The sequence below is a fragment of the Silurus aristotelis genome, assembly GCF_946808225.1.
Source record: "Silurus aristotelis genome assembly, chromosome: 16".
Taxonomy (NCBI): domain Eukaryota; kingdom Metazoa; phylum Chordata; class Actinopteri; order Siluriformes; family Siluridae; genus Silurus; species Silurus aristotelis.
In genome coordinates this window covers 8,098,229-8,124,539 of record NC_139589.1, presented here as the reverse complement: position 1 = coordinate 8,124,539, position 26,311 = coordinate 8,098,229, and the positions used below count along the sequence as shown (strand labels likewise).

At 39.5% G+C, this 26,311-nt stretch overlaps 1 protein-coding gene across 10 annotated transcripts in view; it reads right to left on the bottom strand.

The window, feature by feature from the left end:
• The window catches only part of arhgap32b (Rho GTPase activating protein 32b), a 136,005-nt gene that overhangs the window by 41,241 nt on the left and 68,453 nt on the right, over nucleotides 1–26,311 (bottom strand). For 7 of the 10 annotated variants that reach the window (XM_083564813.1, XM_083564809.1, XM_083564812.1 and 4 more), the window contains one exon: nucleotides 25,084–25,168. In XM_083564813.1, the coding sequence (XP_083420939.1) occupies nucleotides 25,084–25,168 (85 nt within the window). Of the gene's footprint in view, nucleotides 1–5,461; nucleotides 5,914–25,083; nucleotides 25,169–26,311 lie in introns of those variants that run through there. The other 3 variants (XM_083564818.1, XM_083564810.1, XM_083564819.1) reach the window with 3 other exon arrangements.

Here is a 26,311-nt window from a genome sequence, read left to right as displayed (position 1 = left end):
TACATTATTAGGAATAAACTGACACAAGAAATACTTAAGTTAAAGTAGTTAAAATATATAAGTAAAAGTGCTTCCTTTACACTTTTACTTGAGTAAGAGTACAAAAGTGTGTGCCTTCAAATGTACTCAAGTATCCAAAGAACTAGGATTTATTATGACTCTAATGTCTGTTTTGGGCACAAGACTCAACTCAGTTTATGTGAAAATCGTGTACATGAGGCCACGGGTGTTGTGGCGAGTCAGAGTCAGGAGTTTCTTCCATCATTTTTTCCTCTCAAAATGTTCTGCATGCTGTTGGACCAACGCTGAACTGTATGCTGGTTCGTAAAATGTAGTTGAGTAAAAAGTCAGTTATATGACTTCAGAATGTAGTGAAGGTTAAGGTAAAAAGTGCAGTAACCAGTTACATTTACTTCATTACTGTCCACAGGTGAAATGATGCCTGATGCTGGTACCGATCTTTAAAAACAAGGGAGATGTGCAGACCTGCAGTAAATACAGGGGAATTTAGTTGATCAGTCACACCATGAAGTTATGGGAAAGAGTAGTGGAAGCCAGGCTGAGAGAAGAGGTGACCATCTGTGAGCAACAGTATGGTTTCATGCCGAGGAAGAGCACCACAGACGTGAATGTTGATGGAGAAGTATAGAGAAGGTCAGAAGGAGTTGCATTGTGTGTTTTTGTGGATTTAGAGAAAGAATACGACAGAGTGCCAAGAGAGGAGTTGTGGTATTGTATGAGGACGTCAGGTGTGGCGACCCCTAATGGGAGCAGTCGAAAGAAGATGAAGAATAAGAAGACTGTCCACCACTGACAACATCTGGCTCATATCACATTTCTTCCTTTCTTTCTTTCTTTCTTTCTTTCTTTCTTTCTTTCTTTCTTTCTTTCTTTCTTTCTTTCTGATTCTTACGTATGTGATGGGATTCAAAAGGAGAAACATGTGTAAGTGAAGGTCACTTGCTGAAATCACATTAAACTTGATATGACATTTGTCCATGTGCTCTATATGCTCGCGTCGACTGGACTGGACAACATGCTTCCGAGTGGCTGAAGAAGTAAATGGCAAAACACATGCAGGCGACACATTACTCTACTCTGCAAAACTCTCACCACTTCCTGTACAAAAGGTCCGAATTCCAGCTTAGCAAGGCTTTTCGTACCACGAGTGCATGTAACAGCAAAGCTAGCAAGAATTTTAGTCATTTTTTTTTTTAGAAGACCATCAAACTGCTTTAATGTGCCAATGCTTCTCGTACCCTTGAACTGTAGGAGAGCTAAAAACTGCTCGTTTAAAACTCAAATTGAGTTTTCGATGATCCAACACATCTCCCAAAAGTGTGTACATGAGATCTGATATCATTCAATAATGAAGGGAGCAGGGTTTAGGTGCGGAGTCAGTCTAATAAAGACCATGCCCACCAAGAAAGAGCCGTATTGCAAAAACAGTAGAAAAAATACCCTAATTTGCATACATAATGTATCTTGCAAATACTTTTTAAAGCACGCTTATGCCTTAAATCTTGACTGGCATTTATGGGTTATTCTTGATATGATTGTGTGCCTCTGTGTGTGTGTGTGTGTGTGTGTGTGTGTGTGTGTGTGTGTGTGTGTGTGTGTGTGTGTGTGTGTGTGTGTTTCCTCTGCCTGCTGTGCATCACAGTGTGACTGACACATCATTACTGCTGAGCCTCAGATGGCTGTGCTGACAAAAAAAGGAAGCATCTCAGAAAAAAGCATGCATTTAGACACACACCCACACCCACACCCACACACACACGCTCCATTATGTTCTGCTCCTCTACAAACAATTGCGCCTTTCTAAATCAACCTCAACATCAATAAACAAATAGGGATCTCTGTATCTGGCTACGTGTCATCTGGTCTGGTGAGGCATTTACCAGAAGCTCTTTAATGTTCCCCACAAGACTTCTTTATACGCATTTATTAATTGCACTTAATGCTTTGGCGAGTGTTTAAAGCTCAGTAAACGAGAAGAGCTCAGATTTAACGGTGCTTTACAATGTGATATGTGGCTGGATATTGATACTTGGTTAATGACTGAGCCCTATCTTGTGCTTGTACTCACACTCCCTGGTTCTATTAGTGGTGCAACGGATCACAAAACTCACCGTCCAGATCGCATTACGATTTTTGAGTCACAGATCGGATCTAATTTGCTTTCCATTTATTACAAGAAAAGTTGCAGCTTGAAAATGCTCCCATGCATTTGAATGATGCGGAGGCTTTTCATGTTCTTCTGCTCGTCCTCTAGCCTTTGTTGTTGTCTAATGAACACGTTCACGTGAACACATGCATGCTCTGTAGTTATGAAAATTAATCTTACAAAAAGTTACAAAAAATTTGATCACCCCAGTTTCTATACATTCACATCATCTGTCCGAACATATGTGGTAATGCCCTGGTGAGGAGAACCAAGTAAATTGTGTCTTGCCTTCAGGCAAGCATGGTGGTGGTAGCATCATGGTCTGGGGCTGCATGAGTGCTGCTGGTACTGGGGAGCTGCAGTTTTTTGCAGGAAACATGGATTCCAACATGTACTGTGACATTCTGAAGCAAAACATGATGCCCTTCTCTCAGAAACTGGCCCGAATGGCAGTTTTCCAACATGATAACAAACACACCACCAAGATGACAACGGCCCTGCTGAGAAAGCTAAAGGTGATGGAGTGGCCAAGTTTGTCTCCAAACCCGAACCCTATTGAGCACCTGTGGGGATCCTCAAGCGGAAGGTGGAGAAGCGCCATGTGTCTAACATCCATCGGCTCCGTGTTGTCATTATGAAGGAGTGGAAGAGGATCCCAGCAACAACCTGTGCAGCTCTGGTGAATTCCATGCCCAGGAGGATTAAGGCAGTGCTGTATAACAATGATGCTCACACAAAATACTGACACACAAAATACTGACACAGTTTTGACATGTTCGCTTAGGGTGTACTTACTTTTGTAGCCAACTATTTTGACAATAATGAATGAATGTTGAGTTTGAGGACAGTAAATCTTTATTACTATGCAGACTACACATTGACTACACTATATAATATTTCCAGCTGATGGTTCACATATGGATCACATGGTTTGAAGTCGAAGATCTAGAGTGGCCTACTATAGAGCTCTGACCTTAACCCTAATGACTGCAGCCCAGGCCTCCTCACCACTTCTACATCAGTACCTGACTTTACTACGACCCTTGTGGATGTATGAGCATAAGTTTCTACAATCAAACTCCTAAACCTAGTGGATCTTCCCAGAAAAGTGGCGGTGTGTTCAAAAAAGTTAACTAAACTAGATATATGTTTATATAGTGTATGTCAGCAGCCGGGTATAAACGTCTATCCTCTGCTGTGTGCAATGAGAAATCGACCATTCTACTGTAATTCAATAAAACATTACAATAAAAATGATCTCATTGAGTAAATAGCAACTGATTTGGGGAGTAAAACTAACAGAACTTTTTAAAATATTTTTTAAAGGTCAAAAAAAGTGCACAGTGTGGGCTCTTAAACACAGAGAGTAAATGAAGCCTGACTGCTCAAAACAACACAAATATAGCAGGCTATAAATCCTGAGATACACCATCCTTGAGTTAATGCTTACTTCTTCAAGCATGGACAAACTCGAGTGGGACTGTTTATTTGAACTGGATCTATGTAAATCTATTAAACCCTACAGGCATTTTCAGCACATTATTATAACAGCGACAGCATAAATACAAAGCTCCTCTTGCTACAACATCAGTCTCATACTACAACATCAGCTCGTTTTACTACAATATCAGTCTCATACTACAACATCAGCTCGTTTTACTACAATATCAGTCTCATACTACAACATCAGCTCCTTTTACTACAATATCAGCCTCATACTATAATATCAGCCTCATAATACAATATCAGCCTTATTCTACAACATCAGCTCCTCTTACTACAGTATCAGCTCATACTACAACATCAGTCTCATACTACAATATCAGCTCCTTTTACTACAATATCAGCCTCATACTACAATATCAGCCTTATTCTACAACATCAGCTCCTCATACTATAATATCAGCCTCATTCTACATCAGCTTCTCTTACTACAATATCAGCCTCATACTATAAAATCAGCCTCATAATACAATATTAGCTCCTTTTACTACAATATCAGCCTCCTACTATAATATCAGTCTTGTACTATAATATCAGCCTCATAATACAATATTAGCTCCTTTTACTAAAATTTCAGCTCCTTTTACTACAATTTCAGCTCCTTTTACTACAATATCAGCCTATTACTATAATATCAGCTCCTTTTACTACAATATCAGCCTATTACTATAATATCAGCTCCTTTTACTACAATATCAGCCTATTACTATAATATCAGCCTCATAATACAATATCAGCTCCTTTTACTACAACATCAGCCTATTACTATAAAATCAGATCCTGTTACTATAAAATCATGAATAAATAAAATTATGAAATAATCATTAAAATCATGAATTAATTATTGCTTCTTTCGGTTCTTTCTTCATGGTGCATGGCCTTTCTTTTGTTCTCTCATATTTTTTCCCTTTATCCTACACGGTCTTTCTTTCTTTCTTTCTTTCTTTCTTTCTTTCTTTCTTTCTTTCTTTCTTTCTTTCTTTCTTTCTTTCTTTCTTTTTTTCAATAAACAAATAAAGCAGGTAAAGCCATCAGTCACTCTGCTGTGCCATATTCATGGGAAAATGAGGCTGAGCAGGTAAAGGATCACAGACCGTGGGCTGTGATCCTTTCCCCCCAGGCTCATTAGTGCAGCTGTACTTTTGGCCAGCTGAGCTGCAGTAATCATCACGGAGTGACTTTTCCGGAAAAAAAACAAAAACACTCTAGGCGGAGAGAATGACCTATTTATCCAGAACAGCTCGATACGCCTGCCGCTACACCGCGGTGCACTGACACGCTCGCTGCAGACAGAGCACTGAGAAACCTGTGAATCCGCCTGTTAGGTGATGTTTTCAAATGTAAAAAATACTTTCCCCATGACCACAATGTATCTTTATAGGCACTGAAAATACTGTACTTTTGGGGAGCAGTGTAAAATCATTCATTCCACTCTGGATACGTTCTTAGTATTTTCTTGAACCTGTGTAATAATTGAATGAATTGTCCCTCCCTCTCTTTGAGGTATCATAAGGACTAGTGGTGTTTATAACCTTTAGAACCGGGATAGAAAGCAACTCAAAATGAACCAAAATTATAATAGGTGCCAGGCCGTAAAAAAATCCACTTGCAGACAACAGCTGGAGTGTAGATCAAAAGTTACCAGCAGGGAGACGAAAGAAATGACAAGTCAAACAACATCTGTAGCCTTTAGTAGGAGGTGCAGAAGTGTGGAAGGAGAACAAACCGAGTGCAATAAGACGAGTGAGTGAAATAAGGGCAAAGCAAAAAAAGAGAGACAGGGGGACTCACGGAGAAGCAGCGTCCCGTCTGCACAGGTTAAGATGGTTAAGCCGGTCTTTTGTTCCTCCTTAATGCAGCCACCCCCTCAACTCGCCTTCCATCTCCATCGCTCGGCGTGAGCGTGGTTTGTGGGAGACACACACACACACACACACACACACACACACACACACACACACACACACACACACACGGTGTGCCCGTCCAGCGCCCTGTCCCGACGCTGTAGTAAGACTTCGCTCCTCCCACTGACGCATTCATATAAACGCATGCAGCAGAAAAGGCTTTTAATGGATTCTGCGAGGCTGCTGTGGTTTCTCAGCTCCGCCGGTTTGTTTTTCTCTTTGCCCCTCTAATGCGGTCCTGTTTCCGCAGCAAGTGAGGAAACCACATGCCCATTTCGGCTGCACAAAGAATGATGAATAAGAGCGGTTCTGCTGTGCATCGAAGTGAAAGATCCTTTCCCTGGGACATGCTTTAATTCCCTCCTACGCAACCCCCACCTACCCCCCACGCGCTCTCATTGGTACGCTCCGTGGGACAAAGCGGAGAACTAGTACACCAAGAGGCCGGTGGAAGGAGGGGGCTGCCCGTGTAACGGCACCGAGTGCTTCTCCAGCACGTGCCCTTGTGCGCTATTTTCCTCCTCTGGGATTAGTATGGGCCAGACGTCAGGAACATTCTGACAGAGGCAAATGCTGGAAGAAAGTGAACCCAGGACAATAGGTGCTTTGGCAAGAAGACAAATACAACAACAAAAACAGACGAGCCAGTAAACAGTAATGTCAAGAGCAGAGGAAATTATTCCTACAGCAATTTGTGCTGTTTTTTTTTTTCATTCTGTTTTATTTATTTTATTACTTTCTGTCCTGTATGAAATCGATTCAGCTGGCTGCATGCACATCTCTGAGCTAATCATTACATCCCAAAGCAGGACGCTTGATCTTCTTCTCCAGAGAGCACATGGCTTTTGGATGGAAAGTGAACCCGAGGCAACGGCCATGATACGAGTGTTAAAACACGCAGGCCACGGAGAAATGAAATTTGCCACAGCTGCGATGGCCATGCCATCACATCTGAGGACGATTAAAAAGACTTTCCTGGAGGAGCCTCAAGACACAAAGCAGCCACACGGAAGGCAAGAACGAGCCAAGAAAGTGAGAAATCTCTTCTGAGAAAGAGAGTTCTTGTGGAGGGAAAAAAAAATAAAAATAATTGACATGACCGTGTCCTTATTGTGGTGTTAAAAATATAGAGTATATGAGGATATGTCTTACAATAAATTTTAGGAACATCAAAATTGAGTGCTAGGGGACCAAAAAAAAGAAGATGATCTCAAAACTGACATAACCTTTTTTTTAATCAATCTCACATGGCGTGCAGCTTGCTAAGGCTTGCTAAAGAAAACAATGATAAAATGCAGAACTTTTTTAGTTCAAATCAGCTACTTTTACTACAAAATCAGACACTTTTACTACAAAATCCGTTACTTTTACTACAAAATCCGTTACTTTTACTACAAAATAATTTTTTACTAAACTTATTATAAAATCATATACTTTTACTTAAAAATTAGATCTTTTACTAAAAAATCAGCTACTTTTACTTCAAAATCAGATCAATTTACTACAAAATCAGCTACTTTTACTACAAAATCAGATCAATTTACTACAAAATCAGCTACTTTTACTACAAAATCAGATCAATTTACTGCAAAATCAGCTACTTTTACTACAAAATCATCTTTTACTATAAATTATCTAAACTTACTACAAAATCATATACTTTTACTACAAAATCATATACTTTTACTTAAAAATGTGATCTTTTACTACAAAATTAGCCACTTTTACTTCAAAATCAGATCCTTTTACTACAAAATCAGTTACCGGTACTTTTACTACAAAATCATCTTTTACTATAAATTATCTCCACTTACTACAAAATCAGATTCTTTTACTACAAAATCTGCTTCTTTTACTACAAAATCATCTTTTACTATAAATTATCTCCACTTACTACAAAATCAGATTCTTTTACTACAAAATCATCTTTTACTATAAATTATCTCCACTTACTACAAAATCATCTACTTTTACTACAAAATCTCTTTTTACTACAAAATCAGCTACTTTACCTACAAAATCAGTTCCTTTTACCACAAAATGATCTCCTCTTACTACAAAATTAGCTACTTTTAATACAAAATAAGATCATTGTACTACAAAATCAGATATTTTTACTACAAAATCATCTTTCACTATAAATGATCTCCACTTACTACAAACTCAGCTGCTTTTACTACAAAATGATCTACTGGTAATACAAAATCAGATCCCTGTACCACAAAATCAGCTACTTTTACTACAAAATCATTAAATATAAAAAAAAAAAAACAAAAAAAAAAAAAACCCTTGACATGACTATGTCCTTGTTGTGGTATTACAAAATATAGAGTGTAAGTCTTACATTTAATTCCAGGAACATCAGGCCAAAAAGGAGTGTTAAGGGACCTACAAAAAGCAAAGATGATCTAAAAACTGACATAACCTTTTTCTTAATCAACCTCATATGGCATGCAGTTCGTTAGGGCTTGCTAAAGAAAACAATTATCTACCTTTTTTTTCTTTTTAGCTAAAATCAGCTACTTTTACTACAAAATCAACTACTTTTAGTACAAAATCAACTACTTTTACTACATATTCTAAAAACATCTCCGAATGCCACACAGGGATTATGAGGTCCGCAAAGGAAAGTTTGTATACGCAATGTAATGACTATTGGTGAACCATCAGAATTAAGTCACTCTGTGAAATCTTCAAACAGCACCCCAGCCAAAATTTTACAGACTGTTTTCCCTGTAGACCAAACGCAGTCGATTAGATGAGGCAGATATTGCTGGGGAACACACTCTGTAATGTCCGTGCATCAAATACTATATAATCAACAGACTAAAACATCAAGTAGGCTGTTATGATAAAATACAAATTGTGTTAAATAAGGTGTAATAAACACTAAAACCTGAGAGGAAAACTGTTTGTGTTCTCTGGCTGGAAGGGACAGGACATTCTCTCTCCTGTCAATCGTGAAGGCACTTGCACAATCGTTGGTGTCTGTTAGCTCATGTATGTAGAAGAGGGTGGAGAGCTCATTCCACTCTTTGATGCAGTGTGAGTGGCAGTTAAAAGGATGTTACCTGACTTCATAAGTCTCAAAGAAAGCCTGTGTAACCCTTCAATGTTCCATGTTGGTAGCTAATATATGATAATAAAAAAACACATTTCTCTGGAAACTGGATACATCTTAAACCCTTCTAAGCTTGCTCACTGGCCAATTTGGTGTGTTGGCAATAAAACAGAAACCGTAGACTACATGGCCACTCACAAACAAGAAATACATTTGAATGCATTAGGGGTTTTTACACTAAATGATCATGAACATGATTTTGAATACAATTTTATATCGTAATTTTATAAAACCAAAGCAAATATCATTACATCATGTGATCCAAACGCGTATCAGATTTTGGATGCCCTTAACTACAGCAGTTTGCTGAGCAGTATGCCAAAGAGGAAAGACAGAATCAGAAATGATATTGGAGAAGGAACTGTTGCTGCCCATCAATCTGGGAAGGGTTATAAGGCCATTTCCAAATTATTTCAAGCAAGTGGATGTTCCAGCAAATTTACCCCAATGTTAGACCTTGCAATGTTTAAAGAAACTGCCAAAAAAAACAAAAAAACAAGAGTTACATATCAGACACTACAGGCCTCGATTAGCATGTTCAAGAAATACTGAAAACTTGTTGTGAATGGTTCTCTCAAAAAAATAAAAAAATACAATAAAATGGCAGCATGGCTTAGGTTTACTTAGGTAAATTGAACAAACCACAAGACCAATGTCCTTTAGACAGATAAGACCAAAGTGGAAATGTTTGACAAGCATCATGTTTGGCAAAAAACCAAACCCAGTATATCAGCACAATCAATAAACCAAAAGGTATACTAAGTTTTGCACACGTTTTCTCCATTCCTGCTTTTTCTTTTTGTAAACATGCATAATGATATAGTGTAATATGTCATGTGTTGGTGTTCACCTGTAGTTTTTTTCCCTAAGTCTAAGCCCTGCTATGGGCCAAATGTTTTCTATGATGTCCTTATATGTAAGACCACAGAATCCAACGAGGGTGTATGTTAATTTTTACACAATTGTACATATGTTTAAAATGGATTTTAAAGGCAATTTGAAGGAATATGTCACAAGTAATTCTTCATTTATTACCGAAAACAATGGATTTGTATGACCTATCCACTGAATACTGTAACATGTATACAGTTGAGAGTGAATTAACCATCAATGTAAAGCTTTGGGGATATCTCTGAGATATCTTTTTGGCACCGGTAGAACGGATGACCTAAAAAAAAAAAAAAAAGACACTCATGAACTGGATCAAAAGAAATCAAATGCAAACAAGAATAAACAACACTATCATGCAATATTAATTCAAATGGTGACCTAGTTCATGTATCAAAAAAAGCCACATGGTTTAGAATAGCAAATCATTTTGGGGGAAAAAAAAGAGTATAATCTATATATATATATATATATAAAGCTCAAATACCACTGACTGACTCACTCACTCATCCCGAAATCTCAAAAACCACTGAACGGATTGCAATGAAATTTGGAACGTACCTTCCTCTTGGGTCTTAGGTGCTCACTAAGAAAGGGTTTTGAAAAATTCGCCCTGGATCGCGGCTTACTCACGAAAAACGCGATTTCTCACGCATTGAAAATTCTTTGAAATAACATTACGGATCCTAATGAAACTTACTACATTGTTTCTTATTACATGTTAGATGTTTTTTTCAAAGTAGTTTGCCCTGTATCGGTACTACAAAGGCGTAGTACGTTATTTGTTGACGTTACGTTCTGATCTCTGATCATCCAGTCCTGCTCAGTGCTTACTGCTTATTGCCATATTGCTTAGCGTTCTGCCTTCCGTAGCGAAGCACGGGTACTTTCAGCTAGTAATAATAATAAAATACAAAAATATAAGTGATCACTCTACAACTATATAAACAGACGAAACTGCTTCATTGGAATGTTCAACTTTTTTTGCATTAACATTGTGCATAAAATACTGTATATCCAGCCTTATGTCGTTCTTGGCCAAACTGTTCTATGTATCTAATATCTAGGATGCCTTTGAAGGTTGTTGTTGTTTTATGTTGCATCAGGGTTCTGAAGAAACATTGTTCCATTTCACTGTGTACTGTGTCAGCTATATATGGTTGAAATGACAATAAAAGCTTCTTGACTTGACTTGACTTGAAAGCTGTAGCATAAGACAAGATAAGACTATCCTGTTCCAGCATAGTCAGTACCCCTATGCACAAAGCCAACTCCAGGAAGATATAGTTTACATGGGTTGGACTGGAAGATATTGAGTGGCCTGCTATAGAGCTCTGACCTCAACCCTACTGAACACGTCTGGGATGAATTGGAACGCTGACTGCACCCCAGACCTTCTCACCTCACCTACCTGACTTTGATGAACATAAATGTCCACGAGCACACTCCAAAATCTAGTGGAACATCTTCCCAGAAGAGTGGAGGGAGTAATAAAGGCACGTGGGGACTAAACGTGGAATGTTTAAAAAGCAATCCCTATGTTCAGGTGTCCAAAAACCTTTGCAAACAAAGTCGTTTGCAGGATGCGGGTGTTGCTTTTAAGCTGATGACTTTTTAAAAAGGGCCGTGTCACCCTTGAATGTATACCTCATAACCCCTAAATACCGTCAAAGCAACTCTAAATAAACGGTGCTGCCGAAACGACCTGTTTCTTTTGGTCCTGTGTGAGAAGAAGTAAAAATGCTAGTAATAAACTAGGCCACGTCTTATCTGTCTGAAGGCTTTCGATGCATTAATGAAAAAGCTGACACCACGCGCTCCAGCACCAGCTTAGCAGCTAGCACACTTCATATACAGCTCTATTATTAGAAGTGCATCCCAGTTTCAAACTTCAAACACAGGCAGGAGACTTTATTCACATCTACTTCATATTGTATATTTCTATACATTTCATTTACATAAAGAGGCCACGGTAGTGTCAGACGTTTCCCCGATGTGGCACATTTAGAGAGCTGAAATATATCTGCATGGCAAAGACGGATGTGATAAAGCAGCAGAGAGAGTGCGAGAGAGAGAGAGAGAGAGAGAGAGAGAGAGAGAGAGAGAGAGAGAGAGAGAGAGAGAGAGAGAGAGAGAGAGAGGTCAAATACAGTGGAGAATGGAGGAGGCGGTGGTCAAGCAGCTTGAGACACACTGCATCAGCAACGTTGCATAATCCAGACTGTTCAAGCAAAAAGGAGCACTGAAAGGGCATGCATTACAGGCATCGAGTACACTTTCATCCATTAGTAGCTGGGTTTCCACTCAAGTGATAAAATGTTTTTTATTACAAATAGCCAGGTTCTAATCCAAGCGATTTTTTTTTTTAATTTATTTATTTTTTTTTATGAGAGAAAATGTTTTAGGTATATGGACAAAACTTTATAGCTTAAGTTTCATAAAGATAATTTTCCACCCAAAATATAACGTAAAATATAACATAAAATATAACATATATAGGATGTAAATGTAAATGCTGAACCAAAACAACTTTTGTTAATGTCAGAGGTCATCGGTTTTGCTGATTAATCGGCAACGATAGTTGATTGCCGGAACTTTCGGCTATCTGCAAAAATCCGTAGATAGTTTTTCCGGTGTGCGTCCGTTGCTGGAGTGTATGAAAAGCTTCGCTGTCATTACTAGAGCGCCCTTTAAAGGCGAATAGGTGATGCCACGTTCTGTTTTTACATGTGAGTGCGGGCTGCATGAGGGGCGCTACATTATATTTATCATTTATCATTTATTAATTATATAATTACATTTAATAAATTTGATTTTATTTAACACATTTTCATTATTCAGTACTGTATTTCTTTATAATATTGCTATTTTATATAGAGTGTTATTTATTTATTTATTTATTTATTTTTAATTATTTTTAATCTGTTGTTTAATCGGCTTTCAGCAAGTACGATCCAACCCAGTTATCGGTATGGGAAAAATCCACTATCGGTCAAACTTTAGTTAATATACAACTGGTCAATACATATATACATCTATCTGGCCAAAGCGATGTTAATCACGTAACTAACACCCATATGAGGTTAGAACTTTGTGCAGGACGCTTGAGTCCTTCTATGCCGACCTTCCATGCCACACCACATCATCATGGATCATGCACGTTCGAGCTGCTAATTCCAGCAAAGGGAAATCGTTTTAAAGAAATGTGTGCTTTCAAAGTTGGCATTAGTTTAAAGACAGAACAAAACTGGCTTCCTAAAAAATAAACACTTTGAAGTTTTTACTATAGCAACAAAACATAGACAACGATTGGCTCAAGTCAAATGTTTCTGACAGGAAAAATGGTGCATTTATCCGACAGTACAAGTGACTAAAGTGCTATGCTACAATTTTCCTGTAATTCTATTTGAACAAGTCCTCTTCATTCTCTTGGACATAACACTTGATCTATCTAAGGGAACCGCAGCCTAGCATGTAGTACAGACGAGTTATTACTACTCCTTTAATGTACAGTAAATTGACAAAAACAAGCCTGAAGGCATGAAATTGTATAAGAAGTCTTTGGATTCACTCAAATTAAGATTTCACTAAAACATTTTCCTTCACTTGATCTAGACGAAACCTGTTCTAGTTCTAAAGTTCAGCTCCATAAAGATATGGTTAAAATGGGTTGGAGTGTCCCACTATAGAGCTCTGACCTCAGAAGATCCAAATGTCTCGCTACAGAGCTCTGACCTCAGAAGATCCAAACGTCCCGCTATAAAGCTCTGACCTCAGATCTTAGTGTCCTGCTATAGAGCTCTGACCTCAGAAGATCCGTGTGTCCCACTATAGAGCTCTGACCTTAGAAGATCCAAACGTCCCGCTATAGAACTCTGACCTCAGAAGATCTGTGTGTCCCGCTATTGAGCTCTGACCTCAGAAGATCTGTGTGTCCCGCTATAAAGCTCTGACCTCAGAAGATCCAAACGTCCCACTATAGAGCTCTGACCTCAAAAGATACGAGTGTCCCGCTATAAAGCTCTGACCTCAGAAGATCTGAGTGTCCCGCTACTTAAGGCTGAATCCAACAGATGAACAGTAATCAGATGTTCAGATAATGTTCAGATTTAGATATTATTTGTGTTTATTCGACAACTATGGAAAAGGATTCTGGTATCAGGGGTTTGTTATGGTCACAATTAAAGCTGTTATGTATATTTGGACAAAATAACTGTAACTGCTGATTATCTGTTTGTAGCACAAGTGCTCACTATACACTATACCCCACAGAGGACCCCCGGTCTTTAACTGTGTTTGGGGGCTGGGGGACATTCTGCTAATTAATGTCGAATCACAAATAAAAATTTTTTAAACATGGGTAAAAACATCAAAGATAAAATATTTCATTGAAAAAAATTATGACATTAAAGTTTAAATCTGTTTTGACAACTTGTGAACAACTTCATTGCGATTTTAATTGGAAAAATATGTTCGTTATGATGCATTTATCTTTTTGAAAGATTTAAAAGTATATCAAAATATACAGACAGTGATGTATGTACAACAACTTAGTTCCAATTTTCTTAACTGTTTTTGACCATAATATTCGTATGTGCTCCCTAATCCTTCTATTGAGTCCCCATTTGCTGTTATAAGAACCTCCACTCTTCTGAGAAGGTGTTCCACTAGATTTTGGGGTGTGCTTGTGAAGATCTTTGCCCATCAGCCAAAAGTGTGTTAGTCAAGTCAGGTACAGATGTAGGGTGAGGAGGCCTGGGGTGGAATCAGCGTCCCAATTCATCGCAATGTACAGTGTAGGAGGTGAAACTGAAAGGATAAGGTTTAAATATACAGAATACATATTTCAACACATCTGAGGATGTAAAATGTCAATATTTTGATATACATAATTTTTTTTCTCACATATTCACAACTGTGCGAGTAAATCGAATTACAATTTGCCTGGACAAATCTGACTGTGAGTGGAATTTGACGTGGTACAAAAAGCACAGTGGAGCATGAATACTAAAGTGCATTGTGTCTGGAGCAGAATAACAACGTAGGTCACGTTATTGAAATGTGTTCAAGTAGTGTAATTGAAATGGAAATGCTTTAGAACAGCCATAGGCGGAGTGAAATGCTCACAGGGGGGCTGCGATGGATATGAGCCGTGATTAATTGCCCGTCTCTTAACAGGGGTTTCAGAGACCTAAAAAGAAACTGGTAGTAACAGAAAAAATATGGACGTTAAATCCACATTCACAACTGGCACTAGAGATGCATACTGCTTCCCACATGCTGCTGATAGGACAGATATTTATTTAGTTTCCATACGGACGCATTCATCGACCGTTTGAAGCTTTACAGAATGCTGATGCAGACAGAATCGCACAGAAGGAGGTGGGCTCAAAGAGTCGATCTGCTGCTTCAAACCCCTCCCCCCAGGCAATTTGTTTTCTCTATTAGTACTCGACTGGACCAGCTGAGACGCCGCGTCGTTAGAGCGCACATGTCGAGAGTGCACATGAGCAGACACTCACACACACAACCACTGTAGCGCTACTCTGGTTTAGACTGAGTCGAAAGCTGGCAGCTCACGATCGAGCGTTTCTTCCAGGGCCACGTCTCTGAGGACGCTGACGCCTACAACGCCACTCCTAAATGACTCAGAACACAAAAATCGGTCGGAGTTCGCTAATATATAACACGATAATACATATCAGAGTAAAACCTGCACTTTTGGAGCAATCATTAGAAAATGGAAGAAGCTAAACATGACTGTCAATCTCCCTCGGACTGGGGCTCCACGCAAAATCTCACCTCGTGGGGTCTCAATGATCCTAAGGAAGGTGAGAAATCAGCCCAGAAATACACGGGATGAGCTGGTCAATGACCTGAAAAGAGCTGGGACCACTGTTTCCAAGGTTACTGTTGGTAATACACTAAGACGTCATGGCTTGAAATCATGCATGGCACGGAAGGTTCCCCTGCTTAAACCAGCACATGTCCAGGCACGTCTTAAGTTTGCCAATTACCATTTGGATGATCCAGAGGAGTCATGGGAGAAAGTCATGTGGTCAGATGAGACCAAAATAGAACTTTTTGGTCATAATTCCACTAAACGTGTTTGGAGGAAGAAGAATGATGAGTACCATCCCAAGAACACCATCCCTACTGTGAAGCATGGGGGTGGTAGCATCATGCTTTGGGGGTTTGTTTCTGCACATGGGACAGGGCGACTGCACTGTATTAAGGAGAGGATAACCGGGGCCATGTATTGCAAGATTTTGGGGAACAACCTCCTTCCCTCAGTTAGAGCATTGAAGATGGGTCGAGGCTGGGTCTTCCAACATGATAATGACCCGAAGCACACAGCCAGGATAACCAAGGAGGGGCTCTGTAAGAAGCATATCAAGGTTCTGGCATGGCCTAGCCAGTCTCCAGACCTAAACCCAATAGAGAATCTTTGGAGGGAACTCAAACTCCGTGTTTCTCAGCAACAGGCCAGAAACCTGACTGATCTAGAGAAGATCTGTGTGGAGGAGTGGGCCAAAATCCCTCCTGCAGTGTGTGCAAACCTGGTGAAAAACTACAGGAAACGTTTGACCTCTGTAATTGCAAACAAAGGCTACTGTACCAAATATTAACATTGACTTTCTCAGGTGTTCAAATACTTATTTGCAGCTGTATCATACAAATAAATAGTTTAAAAATCATACATTGTGATTTCTGGATTTTTGTTTTTAGGTTTATGTCTGGATTATGTCTCTCACAGTGGACATGCACCTACGATGACAATTTCAGACCCCTCCATGATTTCTAAGTGGGAGAACTTGCAAAATAGCAGGGTGTTCAAATACTTATTTTTCTCACTATACAGTATATGTGTGTGTGTACAGTGGAACCTCGCTTAATGAGTAATTCGCATAACGAGCAAAATAAATTGCAAAGAAACGGCTCCCTTAACGAACGACATTTCGCATAAGTGCTACATGAGTCTGTGTTTAGCACTCGTTCCGCTAGCATGTTAGTTTGTCGCTTGTGATCACACATTTTGCCAAACCAGGTTTATTCACCGATAATGCCGTCACATTTTCACCAAATTTTCAAGCGTCGGCAAAAACAAATGTCTCTAGACAGCTTTCTAGTAAAAAAGAATTAGGTAATGTGTCATAAATTCAGAAATAATAAACGAGTTACTTCGTTTTTTTCCCGCAAATCGGAATCGCATTCCAGGTTGGTTCGTCGCGGGATATAAGAAAAGATTAAGATGATTTACGCTCCTGAACAATTTCTAAGTAATTTTCTTTGAATAATCGTTACATATAAAACATTTTAGTATTTATTGGCATGGAACGCATTATCGTATTTTACATTCATTTATATGGGGTGAGAGTTTTCACCTAACGAGTGTTTCGCATTACAAGTATATATAAATATTATGTTGAATATTTTATTTCGTGCACATATGATTCAGAAAAATAGGGTCATTCCGGTCGCTACTTTTCAGAAAATATTCGGGGAATCAAACTGAAACAGAAATTAAGAAGTTCATATCATGAATCCAATCAAATCATGACTAAATTGAATTGTTACACCTTTAATAGCAACTTTTATAATAAATAAGGATGGCACTTATTATTAGCTTGTACACACGAGAGGCAGCGGTTATGGATCAGTAAAGCAAATGTCACGTTAAGCAAAAATAAGCACACTGCCAGAATCCTACATGTGATATACAGTGTAGGCGAATATATCAGCAAAAGACTTGCTATGATTTTTTAGGCGGCATAAACATATGTTTCTACAAAACAATTATCAGAAAAGATTATTATAGAATCATACGCTCCCCAGAGACCTGTCCACTCAAATATTCATTACTCTGTGTTAAAGTAATTACCTGTCTCATCATTCTTAATATATTTTATATTACTATATTAGATACCACATGTTGGCTTAATTAATGAGATTTCCAGAGAACCAAAAAACAGAGGCAATCACAACACAGAACGCTAATGAATTCGTTGGGGTTTTTTTTGTCTGCACGTTATAATGGAAACCGTGCTACAAAAACAGCAGTAGACTTTTCATTCAAAGCAAAAAGGACACTATAGGAGAATGTAGATTTTTTTTTTTTTTTAAGAAACCAAAGATTCGTATTTTTTTCCCATTATAGCAACTGGAGATTTTAAAAACTTCAAATGGCACACAAATGCTATGGGGTTTTATTGCATTGGTGTTTGTGCACAAAAATATTCAAGTCAAGAGTCAAGAGGCTTTTTATTGTCATTTCTACTATACACAGTTGTACACGGTACACAGTAAAAACGAGACAACGTTGCTCCAGAACCCTGGTTCTACACTAAACAACATAGCGCTACAACACAACACAACACAACACAAAGCTACGTAAAGTGCATCGAGTGCAACCGAGTGCAAACAGTGCAGACGAAAAACAGTACAGACAGACAGTGCAGACAGACAACACAAGACAATACACATAACCCAAGATAGCGCTGACCAGTAAACCCACTGTATACTCTGAATATACAGTACTGTGCCAAGAGAACTATGAAAAACTATAACTGAGAGTAAATATAAACAAACACAATCTTCTTCTTCTTTCGGCTTCTCCCATTAGGGGTCGCCACAGAGGGTCATTCGTCTCCATACCCCTCTGTCCTCTACATCTGCCTCTTTCAACCCAACTACCGGCATGTCTTCCCTCACCACATCCATAAACCTCCTCCTTGATCTTCCTCTTTTAAATTTATATGCAGTGCAAAAAACAGCAGTAGCAGCAGTCGAGAGGTGAAAAAAACAACATGTAAACAGTGTAATACAGTCAAGTATATATATAATAATAGATAAATGATGGTGAAATGGATTAAGATGAGTAATGAGTGTGTGTACAGGTTGTACAGTTCGGTAACACACATTTGAGTAATAGTGTGTGTGTGTGTGTGTGTGTGGGGGGGGGGGGGGGGGGGGGGGGGTTGTGTGAGTTTCAGATCAGTTCTGTGTATTAAAGATTTAATATTGAAATATTACTATAATCTGATAAAAAAAAAAAAAAATCTGATCATTGCACTGATAGTGGGCTGGATAGGGATTCAGTGAAACCTGTTTGAGGAAGCGAGGAAGAATGCAATATATTCAGCAACTGAAAAAAAAAAAGAAAGCGGCAAATGACAGCATAAGCAATGGGCAGAGTGAAAAAGCAGGGCAGCTTAGCTTTATTTTGGATCTCAGTGTGATAGAATAATAAAAGCAATCAGTCAACTAAAGGCAGAACTCAACCAAATATTTCCTGTGCCGCAAGAATCTGGGCAGCGACATACGGCCAAGAATCCGTATCCGTTTCCAACAGTCTGCCCGAGACTAGCAGATGGTGCAGATTAACACATTAATATTGGCTTGAAAATAAACAGCTGACCATTCCAATCGGAGAGGAGACACCGGGTTTCCCTGTCCTGCAGTGAGGACGGACAGAGGGCGAGAGGATGACATCTTCTCATTTCTCAATTAATTTCAACTGAATGATTTCCCCTCCCTAAGGTTAACTGGCATTCTTAACTGGAGTGGCACAAGGCCTGATGCTGCTAAGTGGCTCCACTTGAGAAAGCACTACAACTCAAACATCAAACTGATGTGTATGGGGGTTGACAGTAGACATACTGACCCCTGGGGTGGAGGTGGCCTCTCTCTTCCTCTTCTCTCCAGGCTGTCTAATATCTTAAAGAGCCCACATGCTGTCTGCAACTGCTACGAGGTGAAAGTGGTTGACTCTCTCCACAGGCCGTATAAAAGAAGTAGAGGGAGATTCAGAAATGGACCGATACAGATAGAGCGATAGCATCTAAGAAGGTGGTTGCGCGTGGTTTTTTGGCCGTTGTTATACATATGCATGCCGGATTGGACACATAAAGCAGCATAGAGTTCAAGCCACGGCACATGCTCAGGTTCGGAGCTCAAACGTAACCGTCAACCAGCAGATCAAATCTAAACGACCACCAATACACAATAAAACAAAAAGACTAAAACTTCAAACTTGCAAACAGAAGAAAGTACAGGTGACACCAAATACTTAAAGATGCGATGCTTCGATAGAAGGAGCCACTGGTTTAGTCAATATACTACCTATTATTATAATAATGTAAATACAATCTGAACAGATAGAAGCTTTTAATAAATATTTTTAAGTGACAGATTTAATTTTCACTTCCCCTGAACTGTGAGGGACACCGGAGCATCTTGAAGGCAGGGATTTAAATAATTAATGTCTGGGAGATTATGTGAAGGTACACAGTAATCCCCATTTTATTGCGGTGGTTACGATAAATAAGAAACCGTGATTAATAGACGTCACCGCAAAAATGCGCAAAAATGTTATGTTTACAGTACTGTACTGTATTAACATTTTACTTCATTGTATAATGAGTAATCATATTTTTATTAACAAATGTCATTATTCAACATAAAACTCCATAAAAACTATCCACTATAAGTGTTTTGGTCTATCGTGCTATCCACGAGAGACTGGGAAAATCAGCCAAACTAATTAGTTATGTGGCAAATGCGATTCTCTGATAAACCGGAGATTCGAACCGCGGGAAAACGGGGGATTACTGTATTCTGTTCTGACTTAATTCTGTAAAGTAATTTGTGATTTGTTTTTCGGTACATCGTTGTTGCGCTGTACTTGTCAATATAGCCGATTTTCCTTTGTTTTGCCGACGTGCGAAATGCAAATCCTGTCCGCGGTGTGGCCTTTCCGCAGTGATTGATTCGCTCTTTTTTTTTTTTATTTAAGGTTTATTGATCCAAACAATGTTTGTATACATTTTCTTTGATATCTTTGTGCGATGTTTTGTACACAGTGGCTTTAAAATGTTATGAGGAATCGTTTTACGAGTGTTTATCCGCATTGTTTTCCACTTAAAAAAGTTAAAAAGGCACCGTCAGTTTCGTCTATTACTTGACAGTGATACTTTATTAGACTATCTGGTGTCATAACACATACACACACACACACACACACACACACACACACACACACACACACACACACACACACACACACACATACACACACACACACACACACACATTTGGGCAAGACAAATTTGATTCGACTATGTTAATCCCTAGTTGGTGACACCCCTAGAGGAAAGTCTAGTTCATAGAAGTATAAACACACAGTATATTTATACAATGATGACACTAAGAATCAAAGTTCAGATGGAGGAACATCTATTCAGTGGGCATCAAGATTTTGGCATTGGAGTGTGTTCGGAATATGGGCACAGTCACAGCCACTGTAAAACCCTCACAGTGACTCGCTAACGGACACTCTCTCACTCAGCAGGTTAGGAGGGGATCCATGTAAACTATTTCCTTTGGTCTAACAGTCCATGAGGGCTAAGAACACACAGTCCGAGGGGGTTAAACACACACCCTCTGCCGCAGCCTGTCTATTGATTTTGCAGTTGGCAGCATCAGATTTCAACTAAATATCAACTAAATCTAAAACTTCGGCTTCGGTCTCACTTTGACTCAGTGTGGTTCCTGTGAAGTGCCAGGTACCATGCTTTCAGTGACAGCTCCGGAAAGAACTGCAGCACAAGTCAATCATTGTGTGCAATGGCAAAGCCAGAAACAATACACCCCCCAGCACAACCACACACACACACCACTGTCAACAGAAATGTAAAATGCAAAGCAAGTTCCAGAGTGCACACAGACGGTCAGGAAGCGGGAATTGGATCCTAATCCGAGTCGGCACGGGCAAGTCACTTGACGCTTTCGGCTTAGCACGTTTCGGATGGGATTCGAGGAGGAATGTTGATTTTAGACCCCATTAAAAGTATTTTGATGTACAACTGGTCGAAGTGGCGATGAAAATGTCCAGCCGTTTACTGGGAGACAAAGACAAATTTAAAGGCTAACAGCCCGATAGGCGTTTTAATAAGATCTAAGAGAGTGCTAGGATAACCAGCTCGCTTTATTCACGCAAGTGTGTTGTTCACAGTGGGAACCACTCTGGCTGCATCTCAGACCAAATCAACACAATCACACTCGATTCAGGCCTGTAATTACAAACCATTTATAAAGCACTGTGAGGAGGACGCCATGCAGCGTGCGAGCGGAAATACAAAACGGCAGAAACAGAGACCCATGCTAACCGAGCACGATGCACAGGTAGACTTCGCTCCTGACCTCCATTTACACAGGCTTTGAATCTGGAGTAGGCTTTGTGAATTTATGAGCTGCCTACGAAGCAGCAAGGGGAAGGATTTACGTCATGTTTTGTCACTGTGATTCCCTGCTGCTACCCTCCAGCAAGAGCAATCAGGTACTGCCCTCTACTGGAAGTGCACACACACACACACACACACACACACACACACACACACACACACACACACACACACACACACACACACACACACACACGTTTGTATTTGTCCTATAACAGGGTCCAGTTTTTGTGCCAAATTGTGGGGTCCACCCTTTCCAGTGGCTTTACGGACTTACGGAAAATGATCAAAAACTCGTCTTCAAAACAATCACTTAGTTAACAAAATTTTCACCATGTTGGGGTTTTTTGGTCACTTGTGGGGTTCTGGTTTCACATTAAGTACTTGTGAGGTCCGCTTTCACAGATACACACAGGTTTCTAGTTTTTTTATTCTAGCAGGGAACAGAAGTAAATCTGGAAACATCAACAATTTCTATTGGTTTGGAACAGACACACACACACACACACACACACACACACACACACACACACAGACACACACACACAAAACTGCATTCATCAAGCTCTTAACTGCAGAAAAAAAGCACATTCACAGATGCACCTTTAAAAATCCAAAAATACTTTTGTTGTTTATCGCAGGCACGAACTGAATCCAGTGCGGTGCCAACAGTGTTATTAGAAGATAGCGAGTCGAATCTGCCAAACATCAATATCTGTACGTGTAGAAGGAAATGTCGGTGCTCTTCTAGAAGCACATTTAGCTGCCCTGATATTGTGTGAGGAATAAATGTGTCTTGGTAAAAGTCTTGATAGAACTGTGGGCTTTATTCAGTCATGGAACCTGCCTGAAGATTTCCATTCCATCTACAAAAACAAAGAGAAAAACGCTTCCTCAGATTCTCCTCCACCTTTCAGTCGAGGCCAACGAGATACGACATCAGGTGAACTCTGGCCCTCTTGCGTCAAAGGGTCTTTTCCATTCCAGACAAACAAGAGCCACACCTACAGGTTATTTAAAGACTAAGACAAACAGATTAAACATATTGACTCAGGACAGGCTCCTGCCCGACTGGAACAAATCCCTACAGCAACACCGGCCTTCTGAAGAGAATTTCATGTCAATGTTTCATGAGGATGAAGTTCAAACCACAAAGGAGATAAAGATTTTGATATGATCAGAAGCCTGGTAAATCTGCATCTGTGCAACTTTCAAAGTGAATTTTACAAGTAAATTACAATAATGCAGCTTTTAATATATTAAGATTACGACTACAATCCCAGTTTACATTCATTTAATGTGTATGTACAATTCTAAATTGTTCATCTGTAGAGTTCGACCGATTGATTGGGCCAATTTTTGGCATTTTTAAATTAATGTGCATCCTCCTCTAATGTGCTGCAAATTAAGCTGACCAAACCGCGAGTGTATGTTCTGCGCTTGTGTGAGAGAACATAACTCTCTCATTCCAGCAGGGGGCAGTAGTAAGAGCTAGAACTGTGAATATATATGAAGCAGGCAGTGTTTACATCATTACGGATTTGTGTAGCTTTTTTCAGTTATCAGGATAAGTTGCAAAGACAAGATCAAAAAGGATAACAGAAGTGTCTCTATGTTCTCTTTTTATTCCGACGACATGCGGAATCGGCCGACAAACAGCTGACGTGTCCGACCATAACAGTGCGGAACCCACCGGAAAAACTAAAGCTGACGCTCAAAAACCACCGGACATTTCCCAACGACTGACTGTCAGCTTTGTGTGTCCTGAGTTTTAAGTTCTTATCCTTCGTACCTAATCGAGCCGTATATATTGCATTGGTTAATTATGATGCTACTTTTGGAAAGCGAATCAAAGTATCTATTTTGGAACTGTGTTGTTAGCGATCCTTCAACCAGCTGTAGTTTGGGTTACGGGTTGGCTCGGGTAACGAATCGGGTAAAGTGCACTGATTGGAAAGGCTTGTGTTGTTCAGTAAATGTTTAATTTAAGCAATTTCTGTATTACGTCTTATTAAGTAACTGGGTTTTTTTGGATTTTTTGGAGATGAAGTTCAGGAAATTGGCCGAACGTATCGACCCGAACAGAATCTGCAGCCTATATAAAAAAAAAAAAACATATCGATCGACCTCTGTTCATAAGTACGAACTTTATCAACATCCCTTTAGCTGAATGAGCTCCAAAATGTAGTGGAACATCTTCCCAGAAGAGTGGAGATCATTATAACAGAAAATGTGAACTAAACGTGGAATGGGATGTTCAAAAAGCACAAACCAATCAGTAGTGTATAGTGCTAGACCACAAATTTGAAGTAAACCCCTCTGTATTCGCTGTCTTTTTCTTAACAAATGAAGCGAGAACTAAAAATAAAATCAAACTACGAAGGTAATAATCGGCAAATCTAAATCTGCAGATACACTTTTCATAAATATACTGATGCACTCTGTGGTAATAAGTAGTTGATTAGGGGGTCCAGACGATTCGGTCTGAGCTTCTTTGTTCAGGATTAGTATTCTAAGCAGAAAGCTTGTGCTTTGTTCCCACCCGGAGCTTCCCCCTCCATTATCTCTTGGTTTGTACTTCATTATCAGCCCTAATCCCTAAGACAGGAGCCCACAGACCACAGAGTCCTCCATCTCTCTGCACTTGTGTCTCTACTCCATTCACAACCCTCCAAATCCTTTTAGGCCTTTTTTTTCTTTCTATGCCCCGACGCCATAACGAGAGAAATGAGCAGGATTTAGGGTCAAAAATTGTGAAAAGCGAAGAGTGCTATTCAATATCGTGCATCACAGAAAGCTGGGAGCTTGTAAAGATGAGGACATGTAAAAAGGCAACAGTAAACCTTGCTTGAAGCAATGAAATAAATATATAAATAAACCCAATAAGGCACGCTCGTCTGATTCATCCCAAAACGTAAAAAGCATGTAACACGTTTTACTCATTTGCTTAAAAAGCCCTGGAAACACTCGACCTATACTGGTGTGTACTATATCTTCCCTAATTCACCCAGAGGAAGCAGGAACAGCTGGAGCAGAGCTTTACTGCTCGTTTGTGAGGCATGTTAATTATATCTGTCGCTGCTTTTTATTCTTTACTGGTAGCCAGCTGTCTCTGTAAGAAACACACCAACGCTCCGTTCGCTCCCGCGTTAAAACCCGACCCTTTAATGCGCACACAACATGAAAGCACGTGCTAAAGTCACTGCACATGCTGAGTCACGGTGCTTTTGCAGCAGAAGTGGCAGACAATCTTACCTGTATGCTCCCGAAGTCCACGTTTTCGTAGTGGAAATGCGCACATTCGGCTAACTTCGGGAAGTGGCCCTTGGTGAATGAAAGCCTGTAAGAAAACAACAAAGGGAAGATTTTTGATGAATGCAGACTCTATAATGGGTGGAATTAATGTAGTGAAATCTTAAAGTAGTAGGAGTGTAATGATACTGAGTACAGAAGGTTTTGCAATTTTACAATTTTGATACGACAAAAAGTCGCTCGTCCACGCACCCGCCTCCACATACACACACCGATCAGCATAACATTAGGACCACCTGCCCTATATTGTATTGGTCCCCCTTTTGCGGCCAAAACCCCGTCGAGCATCAACAGCAATAACTTCAGGGGGAGTGGAAGCTCAGTGGTTAAGGTGCTGGGTTACTGATCTGTGTTAAAGCCCGGTATCGCCAAGCTGCCACTATTGGGCCCTTGAACGAGGCCCTTAACCCTCTGTGCTCCATATTTAAAAAATAAAGACTATTCTATTCTTTAGCAATTTGAGCTACAGGAGCTTGTCTGTTAGATCGGACCACACGGGGCAACCTTCACTACCCACGTGCATCAATGAGCCTCGGCCGCCCGTGACCCCATGACCCTGTCGCCGGTTCACCGCTGTTCCTTCCTTGGACCACTTTTGATAGATACTGACCACTGGAGACCAGTAACACCCCACAAGAGCTGCAGTTTTGGAGATGCTCTGACCCAGTCCTCTAGACATCACAATTTTGCCCTTGTGAAACTCAAATCCTTATGCTTGCCCATTTTTCCTGTTTCTAACACGTCAACTTTGAGGACAAAATGTTCACTTGCTGCCTAATATTTCCCACCCGCTAACAGCTGCCATGATGAAGAGATAATCAGTGTTATTTACCTCACCGGTCATAAAGTTATAATGTCACAATGTTATGGACAGTGCCTGGACAGTGTATATACTGTATAGTTTATATAGTACGGCACTTAAAATTGCTCCATTCTGCTAAAATAATTACAGTAAATAATGACTAATGAATTATGTAAATAATACAGTTCTTGAGTAACTTGAAGCAACTGATGCTGAAATAAAGCAAACTCTGAATAAATGAATATATTCATATATATATATATATATATATATATATATATATATATATATATATATATATATATATATATATATATATATATATCCCTATGTTTATACTTATAGTTATACTTTATATACTAATGAATT